This window comes from Nyctereutes procyonoides, unplaced genomic scaffold, assembly GCF_905146905.1.
Source record: "Nyctereutes procyonoides isolate TBG_1078 unplaced genomic scaffold, NYPRO_anot_genome, whole genome shotgun sequence".
Lineage (NCBI taxonomy): Eukaryota > Metazoa > Chordata > Mammalia > Carnivora > Canidae > Nyctereutes > Nyctereutes procyonoides.
Genome location: NW_026575021.1, coordinates 10,933,036 through 10,958,240, shown reverse-complemented (window position 1 = coordinate 10,958,240; position 25,205 = coordinate 10,933,036). Strand labels below are relative to the sequence as shown.

The window sequence follows — 25,205 nt, the reverse complement described above, 5'->3', positions numbered from 1 at the left end:
GGAGGGAGCGCTGGCTGGGAGAAGCCCCGACCGGGGGCCATGGGGGGACAGGTGAGGCTGCCGCCTGGAGAGCCCTGCCGAGAGGGTGAGTGTCTGCCCTGCCCCGAGCCCGGGGAGCCTGCATCTGGGTGGCGATGAGCCCGGGGGGGGGCGTCCCGGTACCTGCAGGGAAGGGAACGACTCCCCCGACTCCCCCGACTCGTAGCGCATCACCCGGCGGTGCCCACACGCAGGTGCCCTGCGCGGACAAGACTGACTTCCGCGGCTCCCGCTCTGGCCCGGGGGGTGGACCCTTCTAAATGACAGCGTGCTGAGTGTCAGACGGGGAGACTTCAGGGTGCTGAGGCGGATCCCCGAGACACGCCTGCCAAGGACGCTGGCTCCGGCCCCCCGCCCCCCGCCCCCCGCCTCCCGCGGCGAGAAGTCACCGGCCGGCAGCGCGCGAGCCCCGGGGTGGGGTGGGGGGAATGGTCCCCGGGGGGGGGGCGGCGTGGGACCCGCATCCCTCCTGCGCCTCCAGACGCAAACTTTTGCGGCCCTGCTGGCCTCGCGTCTGACTCGCCGCGGGGTCACTTCTTGGCTCCTTAGGGCGAGGGACCTAGCGGCGGGGGGATGGGGACGGGGAATGGGGACGGGGGACGGCGGAGCAGGACGGGGGAGGGGTTCGGGGGATGGGGGACGGGGGAGGAGGACGGGGGATGGGGGACGGGGGAGGAGGACGGTTCGGGGGAGGGCAGCTCCGTTCCTGCCCGCGCGGCCCCGGCCGGGTCCTGAGAACTCGCTGGGCGAGGCCACCTGCCCTGCGCCAGGTGTTTACAGCCCAGGCGGACTTTCTGGAGTCCCAGGGCAGCAGGCGCGCGGGGGCCAGAAGGAGCAGGGGCGGGAACCCCTCCCGGGGAGCCAGGAAGGGTGTGTCTCAGCCGAGGTGACAGTTTTCGCCGAGCCCGGGCGGGGGCTGGATCTCAGATTTACCTAGTGCAGGACCAGGAGCGGGAGGGGTGAGGGGCGTGGCGAGAATGCTGGCAACTTCCCGGGTTTCCTCCCTTCTTGGGCTTCCCCAGATTGTTCTTTTTTAAAAAAAAAAAAGATTTTATTTATTTGTTCATAAGAGACATAGAGAGAGAGAGGTAGAGACCCAGGCAGAGGGAGAAGCAGGCTCCACGCAGGGAGCACCAGGCGGGACTCGATTCCGGGTCTCCGGGGTCACGCCCTGGACTGCAGGCGGCGCTAGACCGCTGGGCCACCCGGGCTGCCCCAATTGTTCTTTGATGCCTAAAAAAAAAGGAGGCCAGAGAGTTGGGGGGCAGGGTGGCAGTGACCTAGTCAAAACTTTGGCAGCAAGGGGGGGTGGTGGGGGTGGGGGGGACGCAAGGAGAAAATGCCTGGACAATTCAGGTGCCGCTCAAAAGCTGAGGTTTGGGAACTGGTTACTAAAGCGGCTGGATCTGGAATTATTTCCTAGATAGGTTGCATGACCTTTGTCTAAATAATTCCTAAAGCAGCAAGTCAGACTGTGGTAGCCGTCCACCCTGTTTACCCAGGGATCTGTCAGTAAGGAGGGTTTGTGAATTACAATTCACTCGCTTATTCCAACTTCAGTGTTTTTCCTGCTTTACTCAATGCATTTAGTTCCAACAAGATAGGCTCAGTGCTTAATACCTGTGATTAATTATAATTAATTGTGTGGGAAAGACGAGAGTCCTTATCAACAGTGGGAAGAGATTAGGCTTTGGCATCGATCTTCTCAGCTATGACTTAACCTTGGGCCTTCATCGAGATACGGGAGTAATTTGTACAGTTGTCAAATGACATGAAGCACATAGTTCAGAGCCTGACGTGGAGTAAAGCCTCGATTTTTTCATTTATTCGTTTGTTCAGATGACAGGAGTCTATGTGCCAGGCACTGACGAGCGTGCGGCTGTGGAGGGATCCTCAAGATAGTCTAGGCCTGGGATCCCTGGGTGGTGCAGCGGTTTGGCACCTGCCTTTGGCCCAGGGCGCGATCCTGGAGACCCGGGATCGAGTCCCACGTCGGGCTCCCGGTGCATGGAGCCTGCTTCTCCCTCTGCCTGTGTCTCTGCCTCTCTCTCTCTCTCTCTCTCTCTCTCTCTGTAGGACTATCGTAAAAAAAAAAAAAGAGAGAGAGAGATAGTCTAGGCCTAGGCTCTAGTAAGCTTCCCATGCAGCTTACTGTGTAGAAGGCAGGTAATATGCAACCAACGAATGAATAAAAAAGGATATTACAAGAGTGGTAAGTGTCATGGATAGTGTATTGAGAGAGTTGAGGTTGTTTGGATTGGGTACTCAGGGAAAGATCCCTTAGAAAAAGTTATGTTTGAGCTGATATCCAGATGGCAAGGAGTCCATCATGAAATCTAAGAACAGAGCATTCCAGTTGGGCTTCCATAAAGACAAAGTTAACCCCATCCTTTGGTTTTCAGTCTTAAAACCATAGATGCTTCAAAAGACCTAATCCAAAATTTTCTATAAAAAAGAAAAAAAATGTAACACATATAGAAGGTTTTTTTCATTTAGGTTTTTGATATTATGTCACATATTTCACAAATCTCATTTTGATCCAACAGCCAGTAGAGGCTTATTAATATGAAACTATGACACCATGAAAATACGATGTAAGAAATACACCCATCACCCATGAGGTACCTACTGCATGAAGATCATGTGCATGGGGACTGTACGGGGTTATGAAGGAAATGAGGGACGGGAAGACTAGGCTGTAAGGAGGACAAACCATATATCCCAGTGCATCTGCTTGAGAATTCTCACCTGGTGTGGCAGTAGGGAGAATAAAGTGGCAGTGGGGAGGGATCCAATCACTGGTTTTCAAAGCTTTCTTTGACCATGGGGACCACTTTTCCAGGGTGCAGCCCAGCCAGAAGAGCAAAAAATGACATAGATGGTTTTTAGAGTGGATCCAGCCTGTCATGGTTTTGGGAGGAAGAAATTGAGGAACTTCATTCTTTGAGAATTGGCTGTATCTCTCTTGTACTGATTATGATATGTCCCATACTCGTGTATATAATCTTAAATTTTCAAAATGGGTTCGCATAAAAATGTAAAAGCTTACCGTCACACATAATTAAATTCTGTGAGTTTTATTAGGTAGTCATTATCTCCTTTTTACAGAAAAACCAAGGCCCAAAAAATGGAATAATGTTTCATAATTTGTGATCAAACCAGAGACAAAATTACTTGTTTTTCAGCAGGTGCCCATCCCCATTCTCTGGCTTTCCTGTATGCAGGAGTATTCATTTTAATGATTCTGAGATTTTACTCTTAAAAACATCTGTGTCATAAACATTTCTCAAAATTCCATCAAATGAACACAACTTGTATTATCAGGAAAAACTTCATTTTTATGCATGATATATGGCTGCTTATCTATTGCACTAAAAAAAAAAAAAATCCTCCAGATTTTTACCAGTTGCTTTTCCAACTGTCCATAGATTTCCTAAGTGCTGAAGAGTTAAGGGTAGTTAGAATTCTCCACTAAAGGTTGTTCAAAAACCGGTATGCTAAAAGTAGTTTAGTCTAATATTTAATATGAACTGTACATAATTTTTTAAATTTATTATTTTTATTCTGGTTAGTTAGCATACAGTGTCATATTAATTTCAGGTGTACAGTATAGTGATTCAGCACGTCCATACATCACCCAGTGCTCTTTAATCTCATCCCCTATGTCACCCATGTTCCTCCCTACTCTGATAACCATCAGTTTGTTCTCTATATAGTTAAGAGTCTGTTTCTCTCTCTCTCTCTCTCTTTTAAGATTTCTTAATTTATTTGAAAGAAAGAGAGAGAAAGCATGAGTGGGGGGTGGAGGGAGCAGAGGGAGAGGTAGAAGCAGATCCTCACTGAGTGAGAAGCCCCACAAGGGGGCTCGATCCCACAACCCCATGATCGTGACCTGAGCCAGAGAGATGCTTAACCGACTGAGCCCCCCGGCCCAGGCACTCCAAAAGTCTGTTTCTTGGTGTATCTCTCTTTCTCTTTTTACCCTCCTTTGCTTGTTTGTTTTGTTGCTTAAATTCTACATATGAGTGAAACCATATGCTATTTGCCTTTCTGCAACTGACTTATTTTGCTTAGCATTATGCTCTCTAGATCCATCTATGTCATTGGAAATGGCAAGATTGCATTCTTTGTTACGGCTGAGTAATATCCCATACACACACACACACACACACATATATACCATACGTATATATATAATATCTATATATGCTCCTTTTCTATCCATTCATCAGTCAGTGGACACTCGTGCTGCTTCCATAATTTGGCTATTGTAAATAATGCTGCTATAAATATAGGGGTGTCCGTATCCCTTTGAATTAGTGTATTTATATTCTGGATTGTAGGGTAGCTCTATTTTTTACATTTTGAGGAACTTCCGTACTGTGTTCCGCAGTGGCTGCACCAGTTTGCATTCCCACCAACAGTGCAAGAGGGTTCCCCTTTCTCCACATCCTGGCCAACACCTGTTGTTTCTTACATTGTTAATTTCAGCCATTCTGACTGGTGTGTTATCTCGTAGTTTTGATTTGCATTTCCCTGATAAGTGATAATGAACATCTTTTCATGTGTCTGCTGATGATCTCGATGTCCTCTTCAGAGAAATGTCTGCTCATGTCTTCTGCCTGTTTTTAACTGGATTATTTGTTTTGCAGGTGTTGAGTTTTAAAATTTCTTATCTATTTTATCTTTAACAATTGAATAACTTTAGTGATATTCAGGTTGTAAAGTATGAAAAGAGCAGCAGTTTATGTAGGAAGTCTGATGGTCAGTAGTCCTAGAATACTTGGCTTCCAAACATGCTGATAGTGGTAAGACCTTGTTTATTTATTTTTTAAGATTTATTTGTTTGAGAGAGAGTGCAAGTGGGGGCAGGGAGAGGCAACGGGAGAAGGAGAGAGAGAATCCTCAAGCAGACTCCGCTTTGAGTGTGGAGCCTGACAGGGGGCTCAATACTAGGACCCTGAGATCATGACCTGAGCTAAAATCAACAGTCGGTTGTTTAGCCAACTGAGCCACCCAGGTGCCTCAGGAAGTGACATTTTAAAGTGAGACTCATGGGACACCTGGGTGGCTCAGTATGTTAAGCATCTGCCTTTAGTTCAGGTCATGATCCTAGGGTCCTGGGATCGAGCCCCACTTTGGGTTCCCTGCTCAGTGGGGAGTCTCCTTTCCCTCTCCCTCTGCTGTTCCTCCTGCTTGTGCTCTCTGGCTCACGCACACGCGCGCTCTCTCTCTCTCTCTTAAATAAGTAAAATCTTTAAAAATAAATAAATAGAGACTCAATGAGGAGGGGTTAGCTCTGCCTGCAACAACCAAGGCTTTGAGGTGAGAAGGAATTTGGCCTATGAAAGGAACAGGGCAAATTAAAAAAAGAAAAACCCACAATTGTAGGGAATGTGGTTAGAGAGATACCTGGAGGCAGGATTCTGTAGGCCCTTTTTGATTGTGGTGGGGATTTTAGATTTTTCCTAAATGAGAAGGGAAGCCACTGTAGAATTTTAGAGGGAGAAATGACAAGATTAGACCTACTAATCTAAAGATTCATTTCACCTGATCTTACCTCCTGTTATACTTTGACCTCATCTCAGGCTATCACCCCAGTCAGCCTCAAGCACATTCCTGCCTTAAGGTGTTTGCATTTACACATAGCACTGAGTTTGTCCACTTAATTTAAAAAAAGGGGGATCCCTGGGTGGCTCAGTGGTTTAGCGCCTGCCTTTGGCCCAGGGCGCGATCCTTGAGTCCTGGGATTGAGTCCCACGTCGGGCTCCCGGCATGGAGCCTCCTTCTCCCTCCTCCTGTTCTCTGCCTCTCTCTCTCTCTCTTTCTCTGTCTATCATAAATAAGTAAATAAGTCTTAAAATAAAAAAAATCTTTTATGCTACTTTTACTGCTTTCCATGGCACTCAAACGTTTTATATAGTTATTAGTTCACTTGTTTATTTTGTTCCCCTCATTAGAATAAATATGAGAGCAGGAATTCTATTTTATTTACCATTGTATTCTCAGTTTCTAGAAAATGCCAGACAGTACATACTCAATAATGGTTGAACCAGTGAGTAAGAAGACAGCTAATGTTATTTCAGAGAATGAGTGAGAAAGAGGTATCAATATGATGTCAGAGGTGAGCAAGCGTCAGTGCATGGAAAGCTTTTATTTATTTATTTATTTTTCATGGAAAGCTTTTAAAGAGGCCAGGATTAGTTTAGATTTTCTTATCATTGCAATGAAAAGAAACTAAGCAGAGGAGTGACATAATCTGATTCACACTGGCTGATGTTTGGAGAATACATTTCAGGAGATGTAAAGAGAGTCATTCATTTTTTTTTTCTATGCTAATAGGAATAGGCAGGTGTGTCAGTCAGCTATGGCTCCGTAATACACAGGCCCCAACTCAGTAGCTGAAAACAACAATCATATATTCTTGCCTATGTGTCTGTAGGTCAGCTGGTGGTTTAATGATCTAGCCTGGGTTCACCTGGGTGTCTCTGCATCGGGCTCCTTCGTGTGGGGTGAGCTTGGATCTGCTCCATGTGTTTCATTCTGGAGCTCGGGCTGAAGGGGCAGCAGCTCCTTAGGGAAGCTCTATTCCACAGGAGGGGTAAGGGAGTAACTATTTGCTGAATAACAAATTAAACAAACACATAAAATAGATGATGAGACAATGGTTTCCTCAAACTGGAAATATCTTGCAGTGATTAAAAATGCAGGTTTGTGCCATCATTGACTTCTTAGGAGTCGGCTTTCCTACCGTATGTAATAAACTGAAAAAAATTATTATTCTCTCTATATAGGCAAATCGTACTTGAAAAAAATTATTCAAAGTATTTCATCTTTGTATAAACATTAGTAATAACTTTTAACTGATTTTATTTGTACTTTATGTTTTTACCTTTCTGAAATAAAAAGAATACTGGCCTGGGAATTGGGTTGCTGCTTGGCTGTGATTTTGACAATTATAAGGGCTTAGGCATGTCACTTAATATCTTGGCATCAGTTTCTTTAAAACGTCTTTCAACTACAAGTGCCCATGAGTTTAAATCTGGTGTATCAGCAACATTTATGAGCCACTGGGATTGTAAGTAAATTACTCTGGGAACAGAGATAGCACATGATCAAATCACAGAATTATAGAAGGCATCTATGGAATCACTGAGTTACATTCCCTTATTTCAGAGATGAGGAAACTGAAATCAAGAAGAAATATTCAACTTGTCCATGATTATAGATAGTAACAGAGCTCAAGGTGAGGCAAGGCCTTTTATATGGACGATATGTATTAAGTTCAAACGAAGCTACTGTTTTTATGGAGTCAAAAACTGTCATGTATCATTAGTGCATGTGTTTCATCATAACGAAGAATGTTAGCAGTACTCCTTGTGAGAATAAAAACGTACATTACTCAGATGTCCACCAATCGTAAAATAGGAAAATCAGTTGTGAGATCATCATCCAGTGGAGCTCTGTAGAACAGTGGGCAAAAACAAATCCTACAGCCACATGCATCAATAGTGATAAATCTCAAAAACAAGCAAGCCCCCCCCCCAAAGAATACATACTGTATAATTTACATTTTATAAAGTGCAGGAGCAAAACTAAACAATTATTTAAAGATATAGCCGTAAAAGGGAAATAATTTTTTTTTAAGAAAAGGGATCTTATGCAGGAAATCAGGATAGTTATCACTTCTGAAAGGTAATATTTTATTTCTTAAGTTAGGTGGTTGACACATTGGTGTATATTGAATTATGTTTCTTTATAACTGACACATACTTCCTAAATATTAATTACTCAATATTTAGAAAAACTAATAATAACTATACCAAAGAAGTCTTACTTGCTCCCTGGTGGCAGGAGTATAAGTTGGGACAGCCACTTGGAGGGCTATTATAGTGTCTATTAAAATAAAATATAATGAATGTAAAAATATATATATAATGAATGTAATAGATTTTCTCTATGTTGAATAAAGTTTAAACTCCCTGGATAATAACTTTGCTTACTAGAATCTTAAGAAGCCAACTCCACTATCTCCTGATTCCTCTGAAACCCTGTGCACACATTCTACTTCACCCATCGGTTTGTACCTGGCCTCCCATTCCACAGGCCCAACCCATCCTTGTCTCCCCCACTCCCTCCTTCAGTCACATCTGCTGTAGCACCACTCCTCAACAGTCACCCAGAACATAAAACAATTTAAGTTCTAAGGTCAAAAACTCTATACAATTTTTATTATTTTTCCAGCCATAAAACTTGCAGCATTAATAGCTACTATTTGCAATAGGAACTTGCAAAATCCAACAAAGATTATTTGCTTTCCCTTATCACCCTCTGCCCCCACACCCCCTAAAAGGTTGGAAATAGTTTGCTATGTCAACAGCTTAGAAAGAATATTGTTCCACTGGAATGAGACCTGCCCACACTGTTTTCAGAGATGGAGTTTTGGAATGGTTATGTTAAATACATAATAAGTAACACCAGTGCAGTCATAGAATTCACTAGCAGGTCAAGTCAGATGTTTTCTCAGGAATGAATGTAATGGAAATTCTTACTATGAAAATCCATTCTTGGGTTTAGATAAGCTGGGCTAAGGGAACACGATTGCTAAGGGCTGGCTTATTTGAAAATTTGCAGCAATTCTTATTTTTTTTAAAGATTTATTTATTTATTTTTATTTGTGATAGAGAGAGAGAAAGAGGCAGAGACACAGGAGGAGGGAGAAGCAGGCTCCGTGCCGGGAGCCTGACGTGGGACTCGATCCCGGGACTCCAGGATCACACCCTGGGCCAAAGGCAGGCGCCAAACTGCTGAGCCACCCAGGATCCCCTGCAGCAATTCTTATTAAAACAACATGCCTGGAGATCCCTCAATGTTACTGAATATCCCTAAAGTCACATAATTCTCCTTGGAATATTTAGAAGTTTTGACTTAGAGTTTATTCTGTACCTTTGAAACAAAGTTGATTCATTTTCAACTAATTGAAATAAGTGAAATAATAATCATGAAAAGCTTGAATTCAATTATTTTACCTTTTTAGGGACCTGAACTTTATCATTGTTTCTTAACTTTGTAAGTGGTAAATTCAGATAACTGCATAATATTTTGCCAGGGAGGCATAGGTCCAGTTACCAAAACTTTGTCCCTAAGATATCATTTGATCAAACTATCTTTTGTTGATCATATGCCTTCTTAAGATTTTTGAGGTGTAAAACTATTTTTTTCATTGCATTCTAAAATTGGAGTTGATTCATTTTTCTTTGCCTTTTTTGTTTAGAATAATTCAGAATGGGAAAATGTGCTTTTTCAAGGAAAAAACAAAACTAAAAAGAAAAAGAAAAAATGAATTAATGTAACACTGTATGTTAATTATACTTGAAATAAAATAATGGGACCCCCAGGTAGTGCAGTTGGTTGAGCATCCAACAATCGATTTTGGCTCAGGTCATGATCTCAGGATCATGAGATTGAGCCTTGTGTTGGGCTTCATGCTGAGCTCAGAGTCTGCTTGAGAGTCTCTCTTCCTCTCCCTCTGCCCCTCCCACTCATGCTCTTTCTCTCTCTGTAAAATAAGTAAAAGCTTCCTTCAAAGGAAACACTTGATAAAGCCAAAAGAAAACCTACAGAATAGAAGAAGACATTTGCAAATGTCTTATCAGATAAAGGGTCAGTATCCAGATCTATAAAGCACTTATCAAGCTCAACCCCCCAAAAACAAATAATCCAGTCAAGAAATGGACAGAAGACATGAATAGACACTTCTCCAAAGAAGACATACAAATGGCCAACAGATACATGAAAATATGCTCAGCATCAGGGAAATATAGATCAAAACCAGAATGAGATACCACCTCACACCAGTGAGAATGGCTAAAATTAGCAAGTCAGGAAGCAACAAATGTTGGAGAGGATGCAAAGAAAGGGGAACCCTCTTACACTATTGGTGGGAATACAAACTGGTGCAGCCACTGTGGAAAACAGTATGGCCATTCCCCCAAAGAGTTAAAAATAAATACCCTATGACCTAGCAATTGCACTACTAGGTATTTATCTAAATGATACAAATGTAGTGATCTGAAGGGTCACCTGCACCCCAATGTTCATAGCAGCAGTGTCCACAGTAGCCAGACTATGGAAGGACCCCAGATGTCCATCAACAGATGAATGGGTAAAAAAGATGTGGTGTCTATATATATACAAAGGAATATTAGCCACTAAGAAGAATGAAATCTTACCATTGGCAACAACATGAATAGAACTAGAAAGTATTTGCTAAGTGAAATAAGTCAGAGAAAGACAATTATCATATGATCTCACTCATATGTGGAGTTTAAGAAACAAAACAAAGGATCATAGGGGAAGGGAGGGAAAAATGAAATAAGACAAAACCAGAGAGAGAGACAAACCATAAGAGACTCTTAGCTATAGGAAACAAACTGGGGGTTGCTGGAGGGGAGGTAGAGGGAGGGATGGAGTAATTGGGTGATGGGCTTTAAGGAGGGCACTCGATGAAATGAGCACGGGGTGTTATATGCAACTGATGCATCACTAAACTCTATCTCCAGAACCCATGATACACTATATGTTAATTAATTGAATTTAAACAAAACTTTAAAAAATAAAAGGGATAAAAAAAATGGTGAGAAGAGGGTCAGAAAATCTAGTCACAATATCACCTTGTTGACAGCTACCTTTTCAAGTGGAGAACAGATTTAAAAGTTCCTTATATTGTCTACAGTGGGTTCATTTTGCGTTTTAGGGGTTTAGATGTAAAATTCCAAGGCCTTTATAATAATGGGTCTGGTTCAGCAGATTTATATGTTTATTTGAGTCTTAGTCTAAGAAAAGCCTACCGATGTTTAATTCCTTTTTTTTTTTTTTTTTGCTGGATTTTATTTTGTTTAGGAGAAGGCAGATTAGGAAAGCTAAAAAAAATCATTCTTTTCAGGGAAAGTGGTATGGAAACCAAACCCACTTTTTCCCCCCCAAACCCCCTTTTAAACACATCTTCTGAAATGCACTATCACCCCACCAGATGGGTTAGCTAAATCTTCTGTTACATGCCCACCGGTGGATTCCCGTGCCTGGCCCTACACTCAGGCATCACGAACACTACTTTCCTGGAGCTGTGCTGATCATGTGAAGGCCGGAGGTGGGTCTCGGGGGCCGTGATGAATTAGCTGAGCCCACTTCAGGTGTAGACAGCTACATGCTACTCTTGCTATTCTCATACGTTGCTGTTTTGCTGGAACAAAGGGTCAAGCAAGTAAGGCCAGATTCTCCAATTTATAAGAGGAAGGGAGACTTTCAGGTGAAATCTCTCATTTTGAAATGATGACAACTGAACAATTTCTCAAACACTTTTAAGAACCTGTGTGAGCCAAACTGGATGTGTCCACAGGCGTGTGAACTGCTGGCTGAGAACTTTCCTCCACGTGGTTAAGCGGTGTCAGTACTGTCCACTCAGGTTTCTTTCTTGCAGAAAAGGAGTACATTCAGTGTATCTTTTTTTTGTGTTTGTTGATGTTTCCTTCTTTCCCTTTTTCCCAGGCTACGTGCTGTCTCTGGTCTGCCCCAACTCCTCCCAGGCCTGGTGTGAGATCACCAATGTGTCACAGCCGGTGGATTCTCCCATCCTCTACGAGGACCTGAACTCCAGCATAAGCAACTTGGGCATTTCTGCAAAAGTAGAAAACAAGTACAGTCTGTATGTAGGCCTGGGGCTGGCAGTAAGTTCCAGTATTTTTATTGGCTCCAGCTTCATACTGAAAAAGAAGGGCCTCTTGCAACTGGCCAAGAAGGGCGTTACCAGAGCCGGTAAGAAACGGATGCAACTAGCCAAGTCAGAGCTCGGCAGCAACTGCACAAATAATCCTGTTGTGAGACCTCAGTGCTACCATAATAATGCTTTACTGTCTCTCTCTCAGGCCTGTCTCTGTGCTTAGCAAATCTGCCCTGCAGCTTCCAGGATTGAGCCAGCTGGGGCTCCTTTCGGGTGAAACTGAAGTTCCTGTTTCCAGAGGTTTAGAGTGTGGTATGAGTTCTTCTTTCAGAGCTTTTGCGTGCAGTTTTCAGTGTTCAAGGCCAGACGCTGCCTTCCTGCTTAAAACGTCGGTGGCTTTTCTTTGCACTCAGAATAAAACCTTAACAGCCTTCAACAGTCTGTGCAGCATGGCCCTTGCAACCTCTCCAGCTGTGTCCTCTGCTACCCTCCCTGTCACCTCCTTTTCTGTGGTTCCTGGAGTAGACTGAGTTCTTTGTCGCCTCAAGGTCCTTTCCCTTTGCCTGGAACTCTCTTCTCCCTGCCTTCCTTTGGCTAACTCATCCTTCAGACTTCAGCTTAGGTATCATCACCTTCGCTGGTCTTCCTCTCTGGGGAGGTGCCCCTCACCACCATCCCCATTACTCTCTATCATGGCTCTAGGGGTTTCCTTCATGGTACCCGAAATAACCTGTCACTGTACATTTATTATTTGTTTATTGATAGTAGATGCACAAGAGCAAGAACCTTCTCCATGGGACCCAATAAATATTTGTTAAATCAATAAATGGATAGCAATAGAATTAGGTTGCTATTTATAGTGACATTTCACCTGCTGCTGAGTAACTCAGCTTGACTCCCTTTCATTAGCCATAAATTTCTACTCATTCTTTTTTTCCCATTTTATTAATGTATAGTCATAAATACTTCACATGTTTAACATATACGATTTGAGGAGCTTGGACATAAGAACATACCTATGATACCATCACCATAATCAAGATAATAAACACATATAACCTCTAAAAGTTTCCTTATCTCCCTTTTTTATTTTTTGTTCATGAGAATACTTAACATGAGGGCTACCCTCCTGTATTTTTTTCTCTTTCAGACATTTCTTTTTATTTACAGCTTATGTTCAATGCAAATCAATTGTATAACATGAAACATGAGAAGTTACAATGAATCATAGCATAAATACACAAACACAATATACAATCCAAGATAGATATCCAGCATCCAGGTGTGAAACGAAACAGAATTCACACACACAGTAGCTTGACATCTCTCGATAGGGTTGTTTCGGTGTGGATTCCTAAGGTGGGAAAAAAATGACTTTGGCTATCAAGACCACTGTGGCCATATTAGATATTAGAACATCTAAGCATCAGTGCATGACCATGTAAACAAAAGTCCTTACTGTGTCTATTTTTTTAAAAGATTTTATTTATTTATTCATGAGAGACACAGAGAGAGGCAGAGACACCGGCAGAGGGAGAAGCAGTCCCCCCCACCGCCCCCCCCCCCCCCGCCCCGCCGTCCCATGCAGTACTCGATCCCAGGATCCCAGGATCATGACCGGAGCCAAAGGCAGATGCTCAACCACTGAGCCACCCAAGCACCCCCAGTGTCTATTTTTTAAAAACTTTCTGTGCATCAAGGTAAACATTCAAGAATAGTTAAGAGATGATTTCTTTAAACGTGGCTTAAGAAGTATGGACGTGTAAAGTTCCACCTTGAAAATGAGAATAGATTTTATCTTACCTAGATAGAAAGGATGGGATGTGAACAGATTCATCAGTTTTCATTTGGTTCGTTAAATCCTTAAGGCCATGAAACAGGTAATACAAAAATCTTCCATGATTGTATTTATATGCACATTAGAAGGAACTTCCAGGTGTCACTGTAAATCTTCAATGCGTTGTTTCCACAGTCCCACCTTAATGCATATGTATTCCAGATAAAGGTTTACTTTGTTAAGCTCTCACTGTTTCTGGGGAACTGAACTCTTTCCTCTGAGATTCTGTTCATTCTTATCAAGAATATCATGAAAGAGCTAAGTATTATTCAAAGGTTCACATGGAAAAATAACTACAAGTTGCAAATTTATAAAAGTTCTATTGGAGGAGATTTGCACTATCAGAAATAAAACTTACTATAATGCTATCTTAATTGAAACAGTTTGGTACTGGCACTAAAAAAGATAAACAAAATAGTGAAAGACAATTGCCAAGTACATATAACAATTTAATATGCAATTTTTGAAAGCGGCATTTCAATCCACTGGAGAAAGGATGGAGTATTCAATCACAAGTGTTAAGACAATTGGCAAAAATTAGAGGAAAAAAATGTTAGGAGTTCTACTTCTTACCATTCAGGAACTTAAAATGAAATGACTTTTCCCAAAAAACCTAAAAGAAGGTCTTTCTAAGCATTCAGATAAAGGAAGAATCTGTTCTGTATAAAGGAAGAGACTACCTGGATTGATTAAAAAAAAATCCTACATGGAAACACCTTAACTGAAACCAAAAAGCAAATGACATATGATATATATGGGGGGGTGTTTCCAAAATATATGACAAAGGATATTAAGACCCACGGCACAGCATATAAAGAGTGACCATAGTTGATAAGAAAAAGATTAGTACCCTAAGATAAAACAGGCAAATACATAAACAAGAAACCCACAAAATAAGAAATACAGGTGGCCAATAAACATATATAAATAATTGTTATTTTACTAGTACCAAAAAGACATACTATCATATAACAATGAGCTCCTGGGGATGTTGTGACATACTATCATATAACAATGAGCTCCTGGGGATGTTGTCTACTATTTTTTTCTTTTTTTCCTTTTTTCTTTTTCTTTTTTTTTTAGGGAAAGTGAGGGCAGGGACAGAGGGAGAGAGAGAGAATCTTAAGCAGGCTTCACACCCAGCACAGAGCCGATCATGATCCTGAGATCATGACCCCAGCTGAAATCAAGAGTCAGATGCTTGTACGCTTAACCAGCTCAGCCACTCAGGCGCCCCTGTGGCCTACCATTTTCATAAGTTTTGCTTTTTCTTTAAAAGGCTCTATATTGGTAAGGGCCTTTGGGAAATAATTAGCCTTCCCAAACATTGCTGAAGGCAGTATAAATGGGTACAAACTTTCCTAAGAGCAATATGGTAAAGCTTAAAAATGTCAATGTCTTATAACTTAATAATGCCACTTCTGGTAATTTATCTTAAGATGTGAACAAGGATGCCACCTATAGTTGCATACCAGAATATTTATTTAAGGTTTTTATATAACGAGAACAAATGTAGACACTCAGTGTGCATGTGTGTGTATGTGTGTAGTTGCACACAGGTTAACTAAATAATGATATACCAGATTTTGAAATAATATTCAACCATTAAGGACATGAGAAACTATTTATGATACATCAAGTTTTTTATTTTTTATTTTTTTATTTATGATAGTCACACAGAGAGAGAGAGAGGCAGAGGGAGAAGCAGACTCCAGGCAGGGAGCCCAACATGGGACTCAATCCCGGGTCTCCAGGATCGCACCCTGGGCCAAAGGCAGGCGCTAAACCGCTGCGCCACCCAGGGATCCCACATCAGGTTTTTTAAAGACAGATTGTGAAATTGTAATACTCAAACTCCATTTTAATCATTTGCACATTCTGTAAGAAGAAAATCCTAAATAAACACTTTGCAAGATAATCTTCACCGCTAATACATCCTGTTTAGTTTAATTATAACAAAATCAGAGAGGTCAAATACATAGGATTAAGCGTATTAAAATTGGTGCGAAAATTCCATTTCCTATGGCAAACATAACAATGACTTTAGGTCACAGATTACAGTCCAGAGAAGATAACTCTTTAAATGCCTCAGGAAACCTTTTTGTCCTTGTCAGTGGACTAGAGAGAAACTCAATTTCATAATGCCAACCAAGGTAAGGAATAAGGAGAGTCCAGCTGGCTAAAGCTTGTTATTCTCCGGTTGACTATCCAAAATCTCAAGAGCTCTTATGTCAACTATCTTCTTCCTCCCTTTGAGGTCCTCATTAGGTACCGATATAATTTACAATTTATGGGTTTCTGTATTTAATTTTAACCATAGCTGAAATAAAGTATGATATTCTGTGTCCACACCTGTGGCTGGCATAAATACGGTAAGCCTAGTGATTAAATAAAATTTTCTTGCAAATGAAAAAACTTACTTTCTGTAGAAAGCAGTCCAAGATCTTTAGAAATGGCCAAGTAAGTAAGCTGAAGACTAGCTTTACTGAGTTGGCCTTACTGTGGGGGTCTGAATGGCGTGTCTCTCAATCAGATGGGGGCCCCCAGATGTGGGGCAATGATAGGGTGGAAGCCAATGGTGTGGGAGGTGAAAGGATCCACCTGAAGCTGAACAAAGGAGACAGAAGTTTATTAAATACACCTCAAGGGAGCAGCGGGCAGGACAGCAGAGGAGAGGCTGTCTGCCATGGCGGGGGGGGGGGGGGCTGTTTTTAAAGGGGGAAGATGAGATATGGGGACGTGTGGAATTCTCTCATTTTTGGTTAACTGTGCTTAGTTGTAAGTAGCCCAATGGTCACATGGGGCCTGTGGATGTCCTGAGGTGGGTCACCTGATGGGCCTTTTCAGGCTCAAGACTGCCTGAAAGTGGCTCCACATTAAAGTCTTGGCTTCTCCAACCATATTCCACGCCCTCTCCTAGCGATCAGTTCTGCGAGCATTCTCCCTCCAGTTTAGAACTTAATTGTAATTTTTATTATTTTCTTAGGACAAGGTGGACATTCTTACCTCAAGGAATGGCTCTGGTGGGCAGGATTACTCTCAAGTAAGTCCTTACTGGTGAGAATAGCGTGTGCTTGGAAAATTGATACATAAATCACCCTGGATTGTTCAAGATTGATTATCTTCCTAGGAAGGATGGCATGAAAGTCTAGAAATTTTTGTGTGGGCATAATATCTTACATATAAAATAAGTCATATATTTTTAGAATTAATTCCTCCTCTTTTCTCGCTGCATCTCCATGTTCTCAACACTGCCTTGGAATGCAAGGGGAAAAGTTAACATTTAAAATATCTTATCACCCACTTCTCCTTCAGTCTTCCTCCCCAGAGCAATTAAGGAAAATGCCTTCTTCCCACATTTCCCTGCTCCTAATTCGAATCTGTGACTGTTCTTGCTGCATGTCTTCTGAGGAATGGGTACATTTTCCTGGTCAGGACCAAAACATGGGTATATTAAAGTCCCCTCTGGCTGCTTAGCTCCGAACAAATGGAGAGAAGATGAAGGTTGTCAGCACTCCCTCCTCCCAGACTTGCCCTGAGGACTACATGAGACTGTTGGATGGAGACCACTCTACGAATGCTCAGATGGGGTGCAAAGGGAAGACAGTGTTCTCTCTCTCCCAGGCACTTTTGCAGATTTCTGTCCCTCCCCTAACTCCCCTGATTTCTCTTAAATCCCAAAGACAGGAGCTCATAAACTATAGTTTAACCTCACCACCCACTAGCCGACTCCCTCTGCAGCAAGAAGCCTTCCGACTCCCATTGATTCCCACACCAACTGACACAGTTCAGGACTTGTGTGGTCCTCTTATGCAACAGAATTGGATGACTTTAATGTTAGAATCTAAAAAGATGATAAATAAAAATATTTAGATTTAAACCTGTATAGCCCTTTCAGTTGTTTAGGTGTTTTCTGTTTTCTTACTTCATCGGGATAAAAGTTGACAGGAAATGTACTGAGAAGATTCCCGATAGATATTTTGGATGATTTCTTTTTTTCTCCTTTTCTCTCTCTCCTTCTTGTGTCTCCCCACCCTCTACCCGCACAATAGGATGAAGATCTAAGGAGAATGTTATGTGGCTACATTTACAGTTTTATTCTCATCATGTACAAAGTTCATGCTAGTATTGAAGAGAGAAATAGCAGAAGTCTACGACATTAGAGATTTTGCCTAGTGACAAACATACAGCACTTCAATCCTGAAATTAATATTTTCCTGGAAAGCTGTCTGTAGAGATAAAAATATAAATACTATCAAGTATTCAAGATAGGTTCATATTTGAAGAAAATTTGCCATGACTCCTCTTAGAAGAGCAGTCTCCCAATTGTTCTGTTCTGGAAGCTTCTATCTGTTTCATGATATTTTCCCTAAACCTGACTACTCCTGCAGATTTGGCCGGGGGAGAGGGAAGGCTGGGAGCATAGCAACCAGAGGGAAAAAGAAAAAGTATTCTGGTGTCTTTTATCTGTCCCAGAAGCTCTCTCTACAATGCTAGTGTCTTCTTGGCATAGGTTGCCCTCATGAAATACTACATTCTGTGGGCATATGTACAGTTGTGACCCATAAGAATAATTTAGCTCCAAGACAAGAGTCCTGTCCTTGGAGTTTCCCTCTAGAAATCATCTCACCAAAGTCTAGAGTTCCTCAGAAAAGACAAAGATCGCAGGAGCTCATCCCTATGACTTTAAAACAGCCCTTTGGATCTCCTTGATACTTCTAAGCACACTAAGGTGCTTCTGGATCATCTACAGTTCAGAGACGCCCGGCCGCCTGGGCCTGTGGTAGGCATTTCTCGCTATCCCCTGCCAGGTCAGTAGATCTGTGCAAAGCATTCTAATTTGCCAGCAGGTATGCTTGAGCAAATAGAATAGTTCTTTGCTTAGGCCCAAACTACCTCTAATTAGATTCTGTAGAAGTGACCAAATACGGTTTTGGTTGTGACATAACTAAAATCTCTACTGCAAGTCGCTTACAGCGTGTATTCATCCGTCACCCCTTTTTGCATCAGCTGAGTTCCTATCACCAGGTAATCACCATTTAGCTACATCCCTTAGTGCCAATCCTCCCCCACCCTCCATGACAAACAACGTCAAATGGTTCCTTTTAGTGGCCCCGTCAGTATCTCTGGGACAGAAGTCCACCACTTTGCCTATCATTCATTTTTCTCTCCTGACAAGTCCGTCTCTCACATGACTACCATGGCTTGCTTTCCAGTGGGAGCCGGAGAGGCGGTGAATTTTGCAGCTTATGCTTTTGCACCTGCCACCTTGGTCACCCCGCTGGGGGCTCTGAGTGTGCTCATAAGGTACGTGAGAAAAGAGCTCGGCTTCTGCAGAGGCGTCAGGGCCATGATGAATTTAAACCACAAGAAATACGTTGCTGAGCGTATCTCAAAATATCATGCAACTCATTTGAGAAGACACAAGAAAGAGCGGTAGGAGCGGGGAATAAATTGTGTTATTGTTATTTAGAAAACCAGTGAGAGTGGGCCTGGCTTCCTGCTAACATAAAGTAATCATGTGTTACGTTTGTGTTTATTCAACTAAGTCTAGTGGGTTTTTCTCTCTCTCTCTCATCTGAACACATGACCACAGTCCATTCAGTCCTTTCTGTCGTCATAGTGGTTAACGACCATAGTGATCAGAGGACTTTGAAAAGCATAGTGTTTGGGTTAAATTTCAACTTTCACTTAAAGTCTTTCATTATTTGCTGGATAGTTATGTTTGGAGACCTTTTCGTTTCTTTTAGCCCTGGAAACAGGAATAATTCTCATATTCATAGAGTGCAGATCCCATTTTTTTTAGTTGTCTTTATTATGATCCCAAATGAATGTGTTCAATGGGCACATGAACGCTTAGAGCTGAGCGACTGTGTTATTCGTTGTATTTTTCTCTTTTGTCTTCATTCATTATCCACCTGTAGTAGAAAGCCTATGACCAGGCCAACCCTCTTCACCTTCTTTGTAGGACTCTTGTGAGAAGTAAATGAGTCAGCACACCTAGAGCACTGACAGACAGAACCCTGTCTATGCGTGGAACCAGAACTCTTAGTAATAGCAGTGTTTTGCCTAAGGCTAGTGTCCTCACAAGTGGCCACATGAGGATGACTCTAAGAAGGTCCCAGGTAACGGACCACGGTCTCAGGTGCACATTGGTGTAGGTAATACCCTGGTGGGAGTGCCAGGGCATCAAGGGAAGGAGGCTGGTGTGCAGGAGCCACAGCAGATCTATTTGGAAGAACAGCAGGATAGCATAGTCTGGAGTCCATGGTGCTGCCAACAGAACTTCCTGGGGCCATGGCACAGTAGTGGGGACTATTGGATAAATGTAGGGATCAGGGCAGTAGCAGCTGGTAAGGAAATACTTCAATATTTTGACAACCTGCATGGTAGTGCCTTACATACTAGCTAAAGATCAGCCCTGAGCTGAGTGACTCTTCTTTAGACATGTATCTTCCTTTGAAGCTTTCACGAGCACACAGATTCTCAGTCGTGCCAGTAAAATGTAAAAGATCTTCCATTTTGCTTGGGTTTATGGGAGAAGATGGGGAAACTGGAAGTTAATTGAGTGGGACCTCTCTTGCGAAGATGCCATGGGTACAGAATGTCTGTTAAAACTCTTTTGATAGAAAAGCAATTAAGCAGATTTGATTGACCATCTCTGAGTATTAAGACTAATCAGGTTTTTCGGCGTCCTGGAGCATATTCTGATCAGTTGATTGGCAACTGGGGTAGAGTGGCCAGTACCACAGTGTGACTTCCGAGCTGCTATGGAATCCAATGTTGATTAAATGAGTGATTTTTTTTTCTTCTCCCAACAGTGCAATATTGTCTTCCTACTTTTTAAATGAGCACTTGAACATTCATGGGAAAATAGGCTGCATACTAAGTATATTGGGGTCAACTGTGATGGTTATCCATGCCCCACAAGAAGAGGAAGTCACTTCTTTGCATGAAATGGAAATGAAATTGAGAGACCCAGGTCTGTGATTCAACCAAAAGAAACACTCTGATTCTATTTCACTTTCTCTCCTCATCAAATGAATTTGTAATAATACTATAAAAGGCTCTCTTCAGGCCCTGTTGTGGGTTGTGAGATGCAGTAAGGTTTGACTGGATTACAAGTCTTGTGTAAAGGTGACACACAACTTAGCATTCCATCCATGTGCGTCCTCTACACAATAAAAGGAGATGGGAATAGGAGAGGCAAAAGCATGTACTCCAACCCAAACTTTGGCCACTTTCCCCCACTGAAAATAAAGTCATTCAGGGACACCTGGGTGGCTCAGTGGTTGAGCATCTGCCTTTGGCTCAGGTGGTGATCCCAGGGTCCTGGGATCCACCTGATGGGGTCCACATCAGGTTCCTCATGGGAAGCCTGCTTCTCCCTCTGCCTGTGCCTCTGCCTCTCTCTCTTTCTCTGGATCTCTCATAAATAAATAAATAAATAAATAAATAAATAAATAAATAAATAAATAAATAAAATCTTTAAAAAAAGTCATTCGGATGATACCTGCCATGGTGTTATCTGTGAAATTCAAATGATACGTTTGTAAAAGTCCTTGTAAAATACAGAGAGCCATGCAGTAAAATGTTTTGTTTTTGTTGTTCTAATTTAATCTCACTTCCCTTCCTGAAACACCTACGCTTCTAAACTCATGACTAACAAGATTTCTCAAAGATAGGATCCTATTAGCATTTTCTGAAGTCTAATTCTTTTCTCTTCCAAACAGGATTTATTTCCTTTGCTGTGATCATAACTGTGATCTCGTTGGTGCTGATTTTGATCGTGGCTCCCAAGAAGGGACAGACCAATATATTGGTCTACATTTCAATCTGTTCATTGATTGGAGCATTTTCAGTTTCTTCTGTCAAGGGCCTGGGAATTGCCATTAAGGAACTATTGGAATGGAAGCCAATTTACAAGCATCCTCTGGTCTTTGTTTTGCTGGCCGTACTTGTGCTTTCAGTGATGACACAGATTAACTATCTCAACAAGGCACTGGACACCTTTAATACAGCTCTCGTGACTCCCATTTATTACGTATTTTTCACATCCATGGTAGTAACTTGCTCCGTCATCTTATTCCAAGAATGGTATGGCATGAAAGCCGGAGATATCATCGGGACCCTGAGTGGATTCTTCACCATTATCAATGGCATCTTCCTTCTACATGCTTTTAAACACTCTGACATTACCTGGAGTGACCTGACATCCACTACTCAGAAAGAAGTCCTTTCTCTGAATGGTAATGAAGACAAATATGTCTTACTAGAGAACACAGAATGTTCGACCCTAGGATTCAGTGATGACATTACCTTGTTTAGTAGGACTGATGATCAAAGTCTCTAGAAACCTTGAATTTGAACCAATATAAGATACTTGGAGAGAACAAGGAATATCTGATTTCTTGAAGAAATATTAGGAGAGCTGGCATTTTTAAAGTTCTAACTAATAATCTAGATGTGAACCCCCACCCCTACCCCCAAAAATGCCTTCCTTTTTGGCCATCAAATTTCAAAATCAAGGTTTGGATCCTTCTCCAGAAGACCTCTACTGTTTCGCATGTCTACAAACCTGAAATATTCCCTAAGCACAAAAGAAGTTAAAGAGTTACATGAGTCTCTGAGTAATCTCTTCTGGTCATAATATTTTAGCCTCTGCCAGGTGGCTCTTCATTTCTTTGGCTGCTATTCTTAGTAATTCATAGATAAACTTAACTGTGTGCTGATAAGTAGAGCATCAACCATCATTCTCCGATGAGTCATCGTCTCAAATTATTAAAACTGAGAAGCAAGATTATTGATGCTTCCCCCCCCAACCTTCTATAATGTCCTTCTTTCTAAACTAGATAGCTAAAGAGTAGAGCATTAAAAAAAAAAAAATAGGCCTGCCTTGGAAATCTGCTCCTTGGTGGGCTAGAATGTGCAGGACACACAGCCCATGAAGGACTTATGAATTGTAATTTATTGCCATGTGAGAAAAGTTTATTACCAATTCAAAAGAGAAGAGTGGAGGAGGGAGAGAAATAGTTAAATGAAACACAGTGGGGTTTTTTGTTGTTTTCACAAAAACAAAGGCAAATGATTACATTCAAGGCTTCTTTTAACTCAAACCTGAGCAATGTAAGACAAAATTGAGTTTCTGGAGAAGTCCAAGTGATTTCATGTTTGGAGTTCCTTATATTCACTTTGTCCCTTTCTCTGTTATCCCAAAGGCCATTTTTCCTGTTGACAGAGAGACTTTTGTAAAAATAACTGGCACATTTACTTTAGGATTATATTGTACACTTCAATTTTTCTCAAATGTCTAATCCCCAAAGGGTTAAGTTTTTCACAGACTGTTTGGAAACAGAAAAATCTTTGCCAAAACCTGAATGAGTTATCATAATTGTTCTCTTGAAATTTGGCACTTTTCACATTTATTAAGGAGATTCTAGTTAGTCACTAACCTTTTTAAAATTATACATATCCTACCACAATAAGTGGCAGATTGTCTTTTTCTGTTGAATTTCATCCTGACTATATTCTCCATATGTTTTATTGATAAGCATTTTGGGAGAATAAGAAGGAACGTTTACTTCCTAGAATACAAAATATTGAGGCCTCAGGGAATGCTACAGGAAAATACCTTTCACATATAATTTTACCATCTCCAAGTGCAGCAGGAATAACATTGTTGGCGGGCTTTAATGTTTGTGGACACTTATCACTCACTGATTTCATGAGAAAGAAATTACATATTTCCAGGCCAAACTTATTTCTGCTAAAACAAAAATCCTAGCCAAAAAGTTACAACATTAAGGCAAAAACAAAAACAAAAAACTCTTCAAGTTGATTCAATGTTTCTGTTCCAGTATCAGATGTTATTAGTTTTGCTTGTTTGTAATCTAGGTAATAATAGTAAATTCTATTATCAAGAATCCTGTTAAACTGACTTTAGCATTTCCCAGTTCTGTTGAGCTCTGACTGATGTTCCCAGAGATGTCCTGAGATGACCGTGAAGTTGCAAAGGGCTGTCAACGTCTCTTCCAGCACAGCTCAGTGTTGAGTGCACTTCAGTGCGTTCTCATTTTTGAAAATTGATAATCCATGAAAGATACATGGGTTGATACCTCAGGTCAAGTACGTGTTTACTCTGCTGATTGCCGTTTCACTTTAATTGTATATCAGATATATAAGCTATGAACTCAAGTTTGTAGGAAAAGTGTTTTTGGAAAAGGTAGTGTTTAAAAATGATAGGAATTCTTTTAAGATTTTTTTTTTTCTATTGAAAACTTCTACTGATTCCTCCAGGACACTTTCATAGTGAGGAAATTAATGGCATCCAACCTGAGACTGTGGTGGTTCTCCACTCCAGGGAGATCCAGTGTCAGGTATTTCTTAAATGTCACCTATTACAAAGCTTTGCCCTTGGTATATTGAGCCCAGGCTAAAGGTTCGTGGAACACAAGAACTCATGTGTATCCTGGATTGGAAAATGAACCGGTGTTGACATATATGCCCAGGAGAAAGGCTGAGAAAGATTTAACAAGTTGAAACATGTTAGAGAAACAATGAAATATTTTTAAAAATCTAAAAATCCCTACTGGGTATATGCATTGAAAAGCCAAAGTGTTATCGTAAATCTAAAACTCACAATAAAAAAATAATAATAATAAAAAATAAAACAATAATTTTTCCCAAATAGGAAGATATGATCTAAGGAGGAAGAAAATGCTGGATCCCTGTATTTCAGACTATGTTAGTCTTGACTCACATAGATACGTCTTTGTCTCACATAGATATCTTAAGATTTATTATGTGAATATCTGCATATGGGCTATTAGGGGTTACAAAGCTGTCTTCACACAGCCAGATTGAAAGCGTTCCCTAATTCTGCGAATATCATGGTTTTATTTTAATTTTCAACATTAGGTCAATGGTCATAATTTTATTCTTAGGTCAATGGTCACTTTTAGTTCAGATTGCAGAGAATGTTCTTAAAAGTCTTTAGATTTAGCAGCATGCAGTTAACACCTTTAAGAGTACTTAGTGACATACATGGAAGGTATCCTGTATCATGCTTGATGTGTGAGGCACTTAATAGAATTTAGTTCTCTTTGAATCAACATTTTGATTCTTATAGTCTTATTACTAGATAAACACCGTTAGTTGCCAATTTTCATACAGTCTTCATCTTAAGTCGTGTCACATTAGCTTGTTTTAAATAATCCAGGAGAATATGAACTCCATCATTGTAACTGTCTCAACACCAAAACAAAATGAATCCAACAAAAATATTTTTTCTTACAGCCCATAAAACTGAACTGAAAATGCAATTGTCACCTTCTAACAAAACTTTGTGGAAACGTGATTTGTAGGAATACATATGAAGAAGATACGTACTTAAGAACACTTGACTGTTTTGAATAAACTCTATAGTCTTGCGATTTTCTATTTTTCAAATGTTTATACGTACTGTTCATTTTTAAAAGTTTATGAATTTTAAATAAATGTTTCTGTATATTTTTATTTGCAATAAAATGTGGTTTAATTATGCTTGTTGGAGTTCAAGGTTTCATTTATTGAAGTTAAGTATATGTAATGGCAAAAATATCCCCATTCGGA

The 25,205-nt window shown here is 41.1% G+C and overlaps 1 protein-coding gene across 1 annotated transcript; it reads left to right on the top strand.

The window, feature by feature from the left end:
• Positions 1–25,136, top strand: NIPAL1 (NIPA like domain containing 1). The gene is made up of 6 exons (XM_055339405.1): positions 1–85; positions 11,587–11,853; positions 16,582–16,638; positions 18,812–18,902; positions 20,417–20,577; positions 21,329–25,136. Exons 1-6 carry the CDS (start codon positions 40–42, stop codon positions 21,946–21,948), a joined length of 1,242 nt encoding a protein of 413 aa, XP_055195380.1. The 5' UTR covers positions 1–39; the 3' UTR covers positions 21,949–25,136.
• The last annotated feature ends 69 nt before the right edge of the window (positions 25,137–25,205 follow it).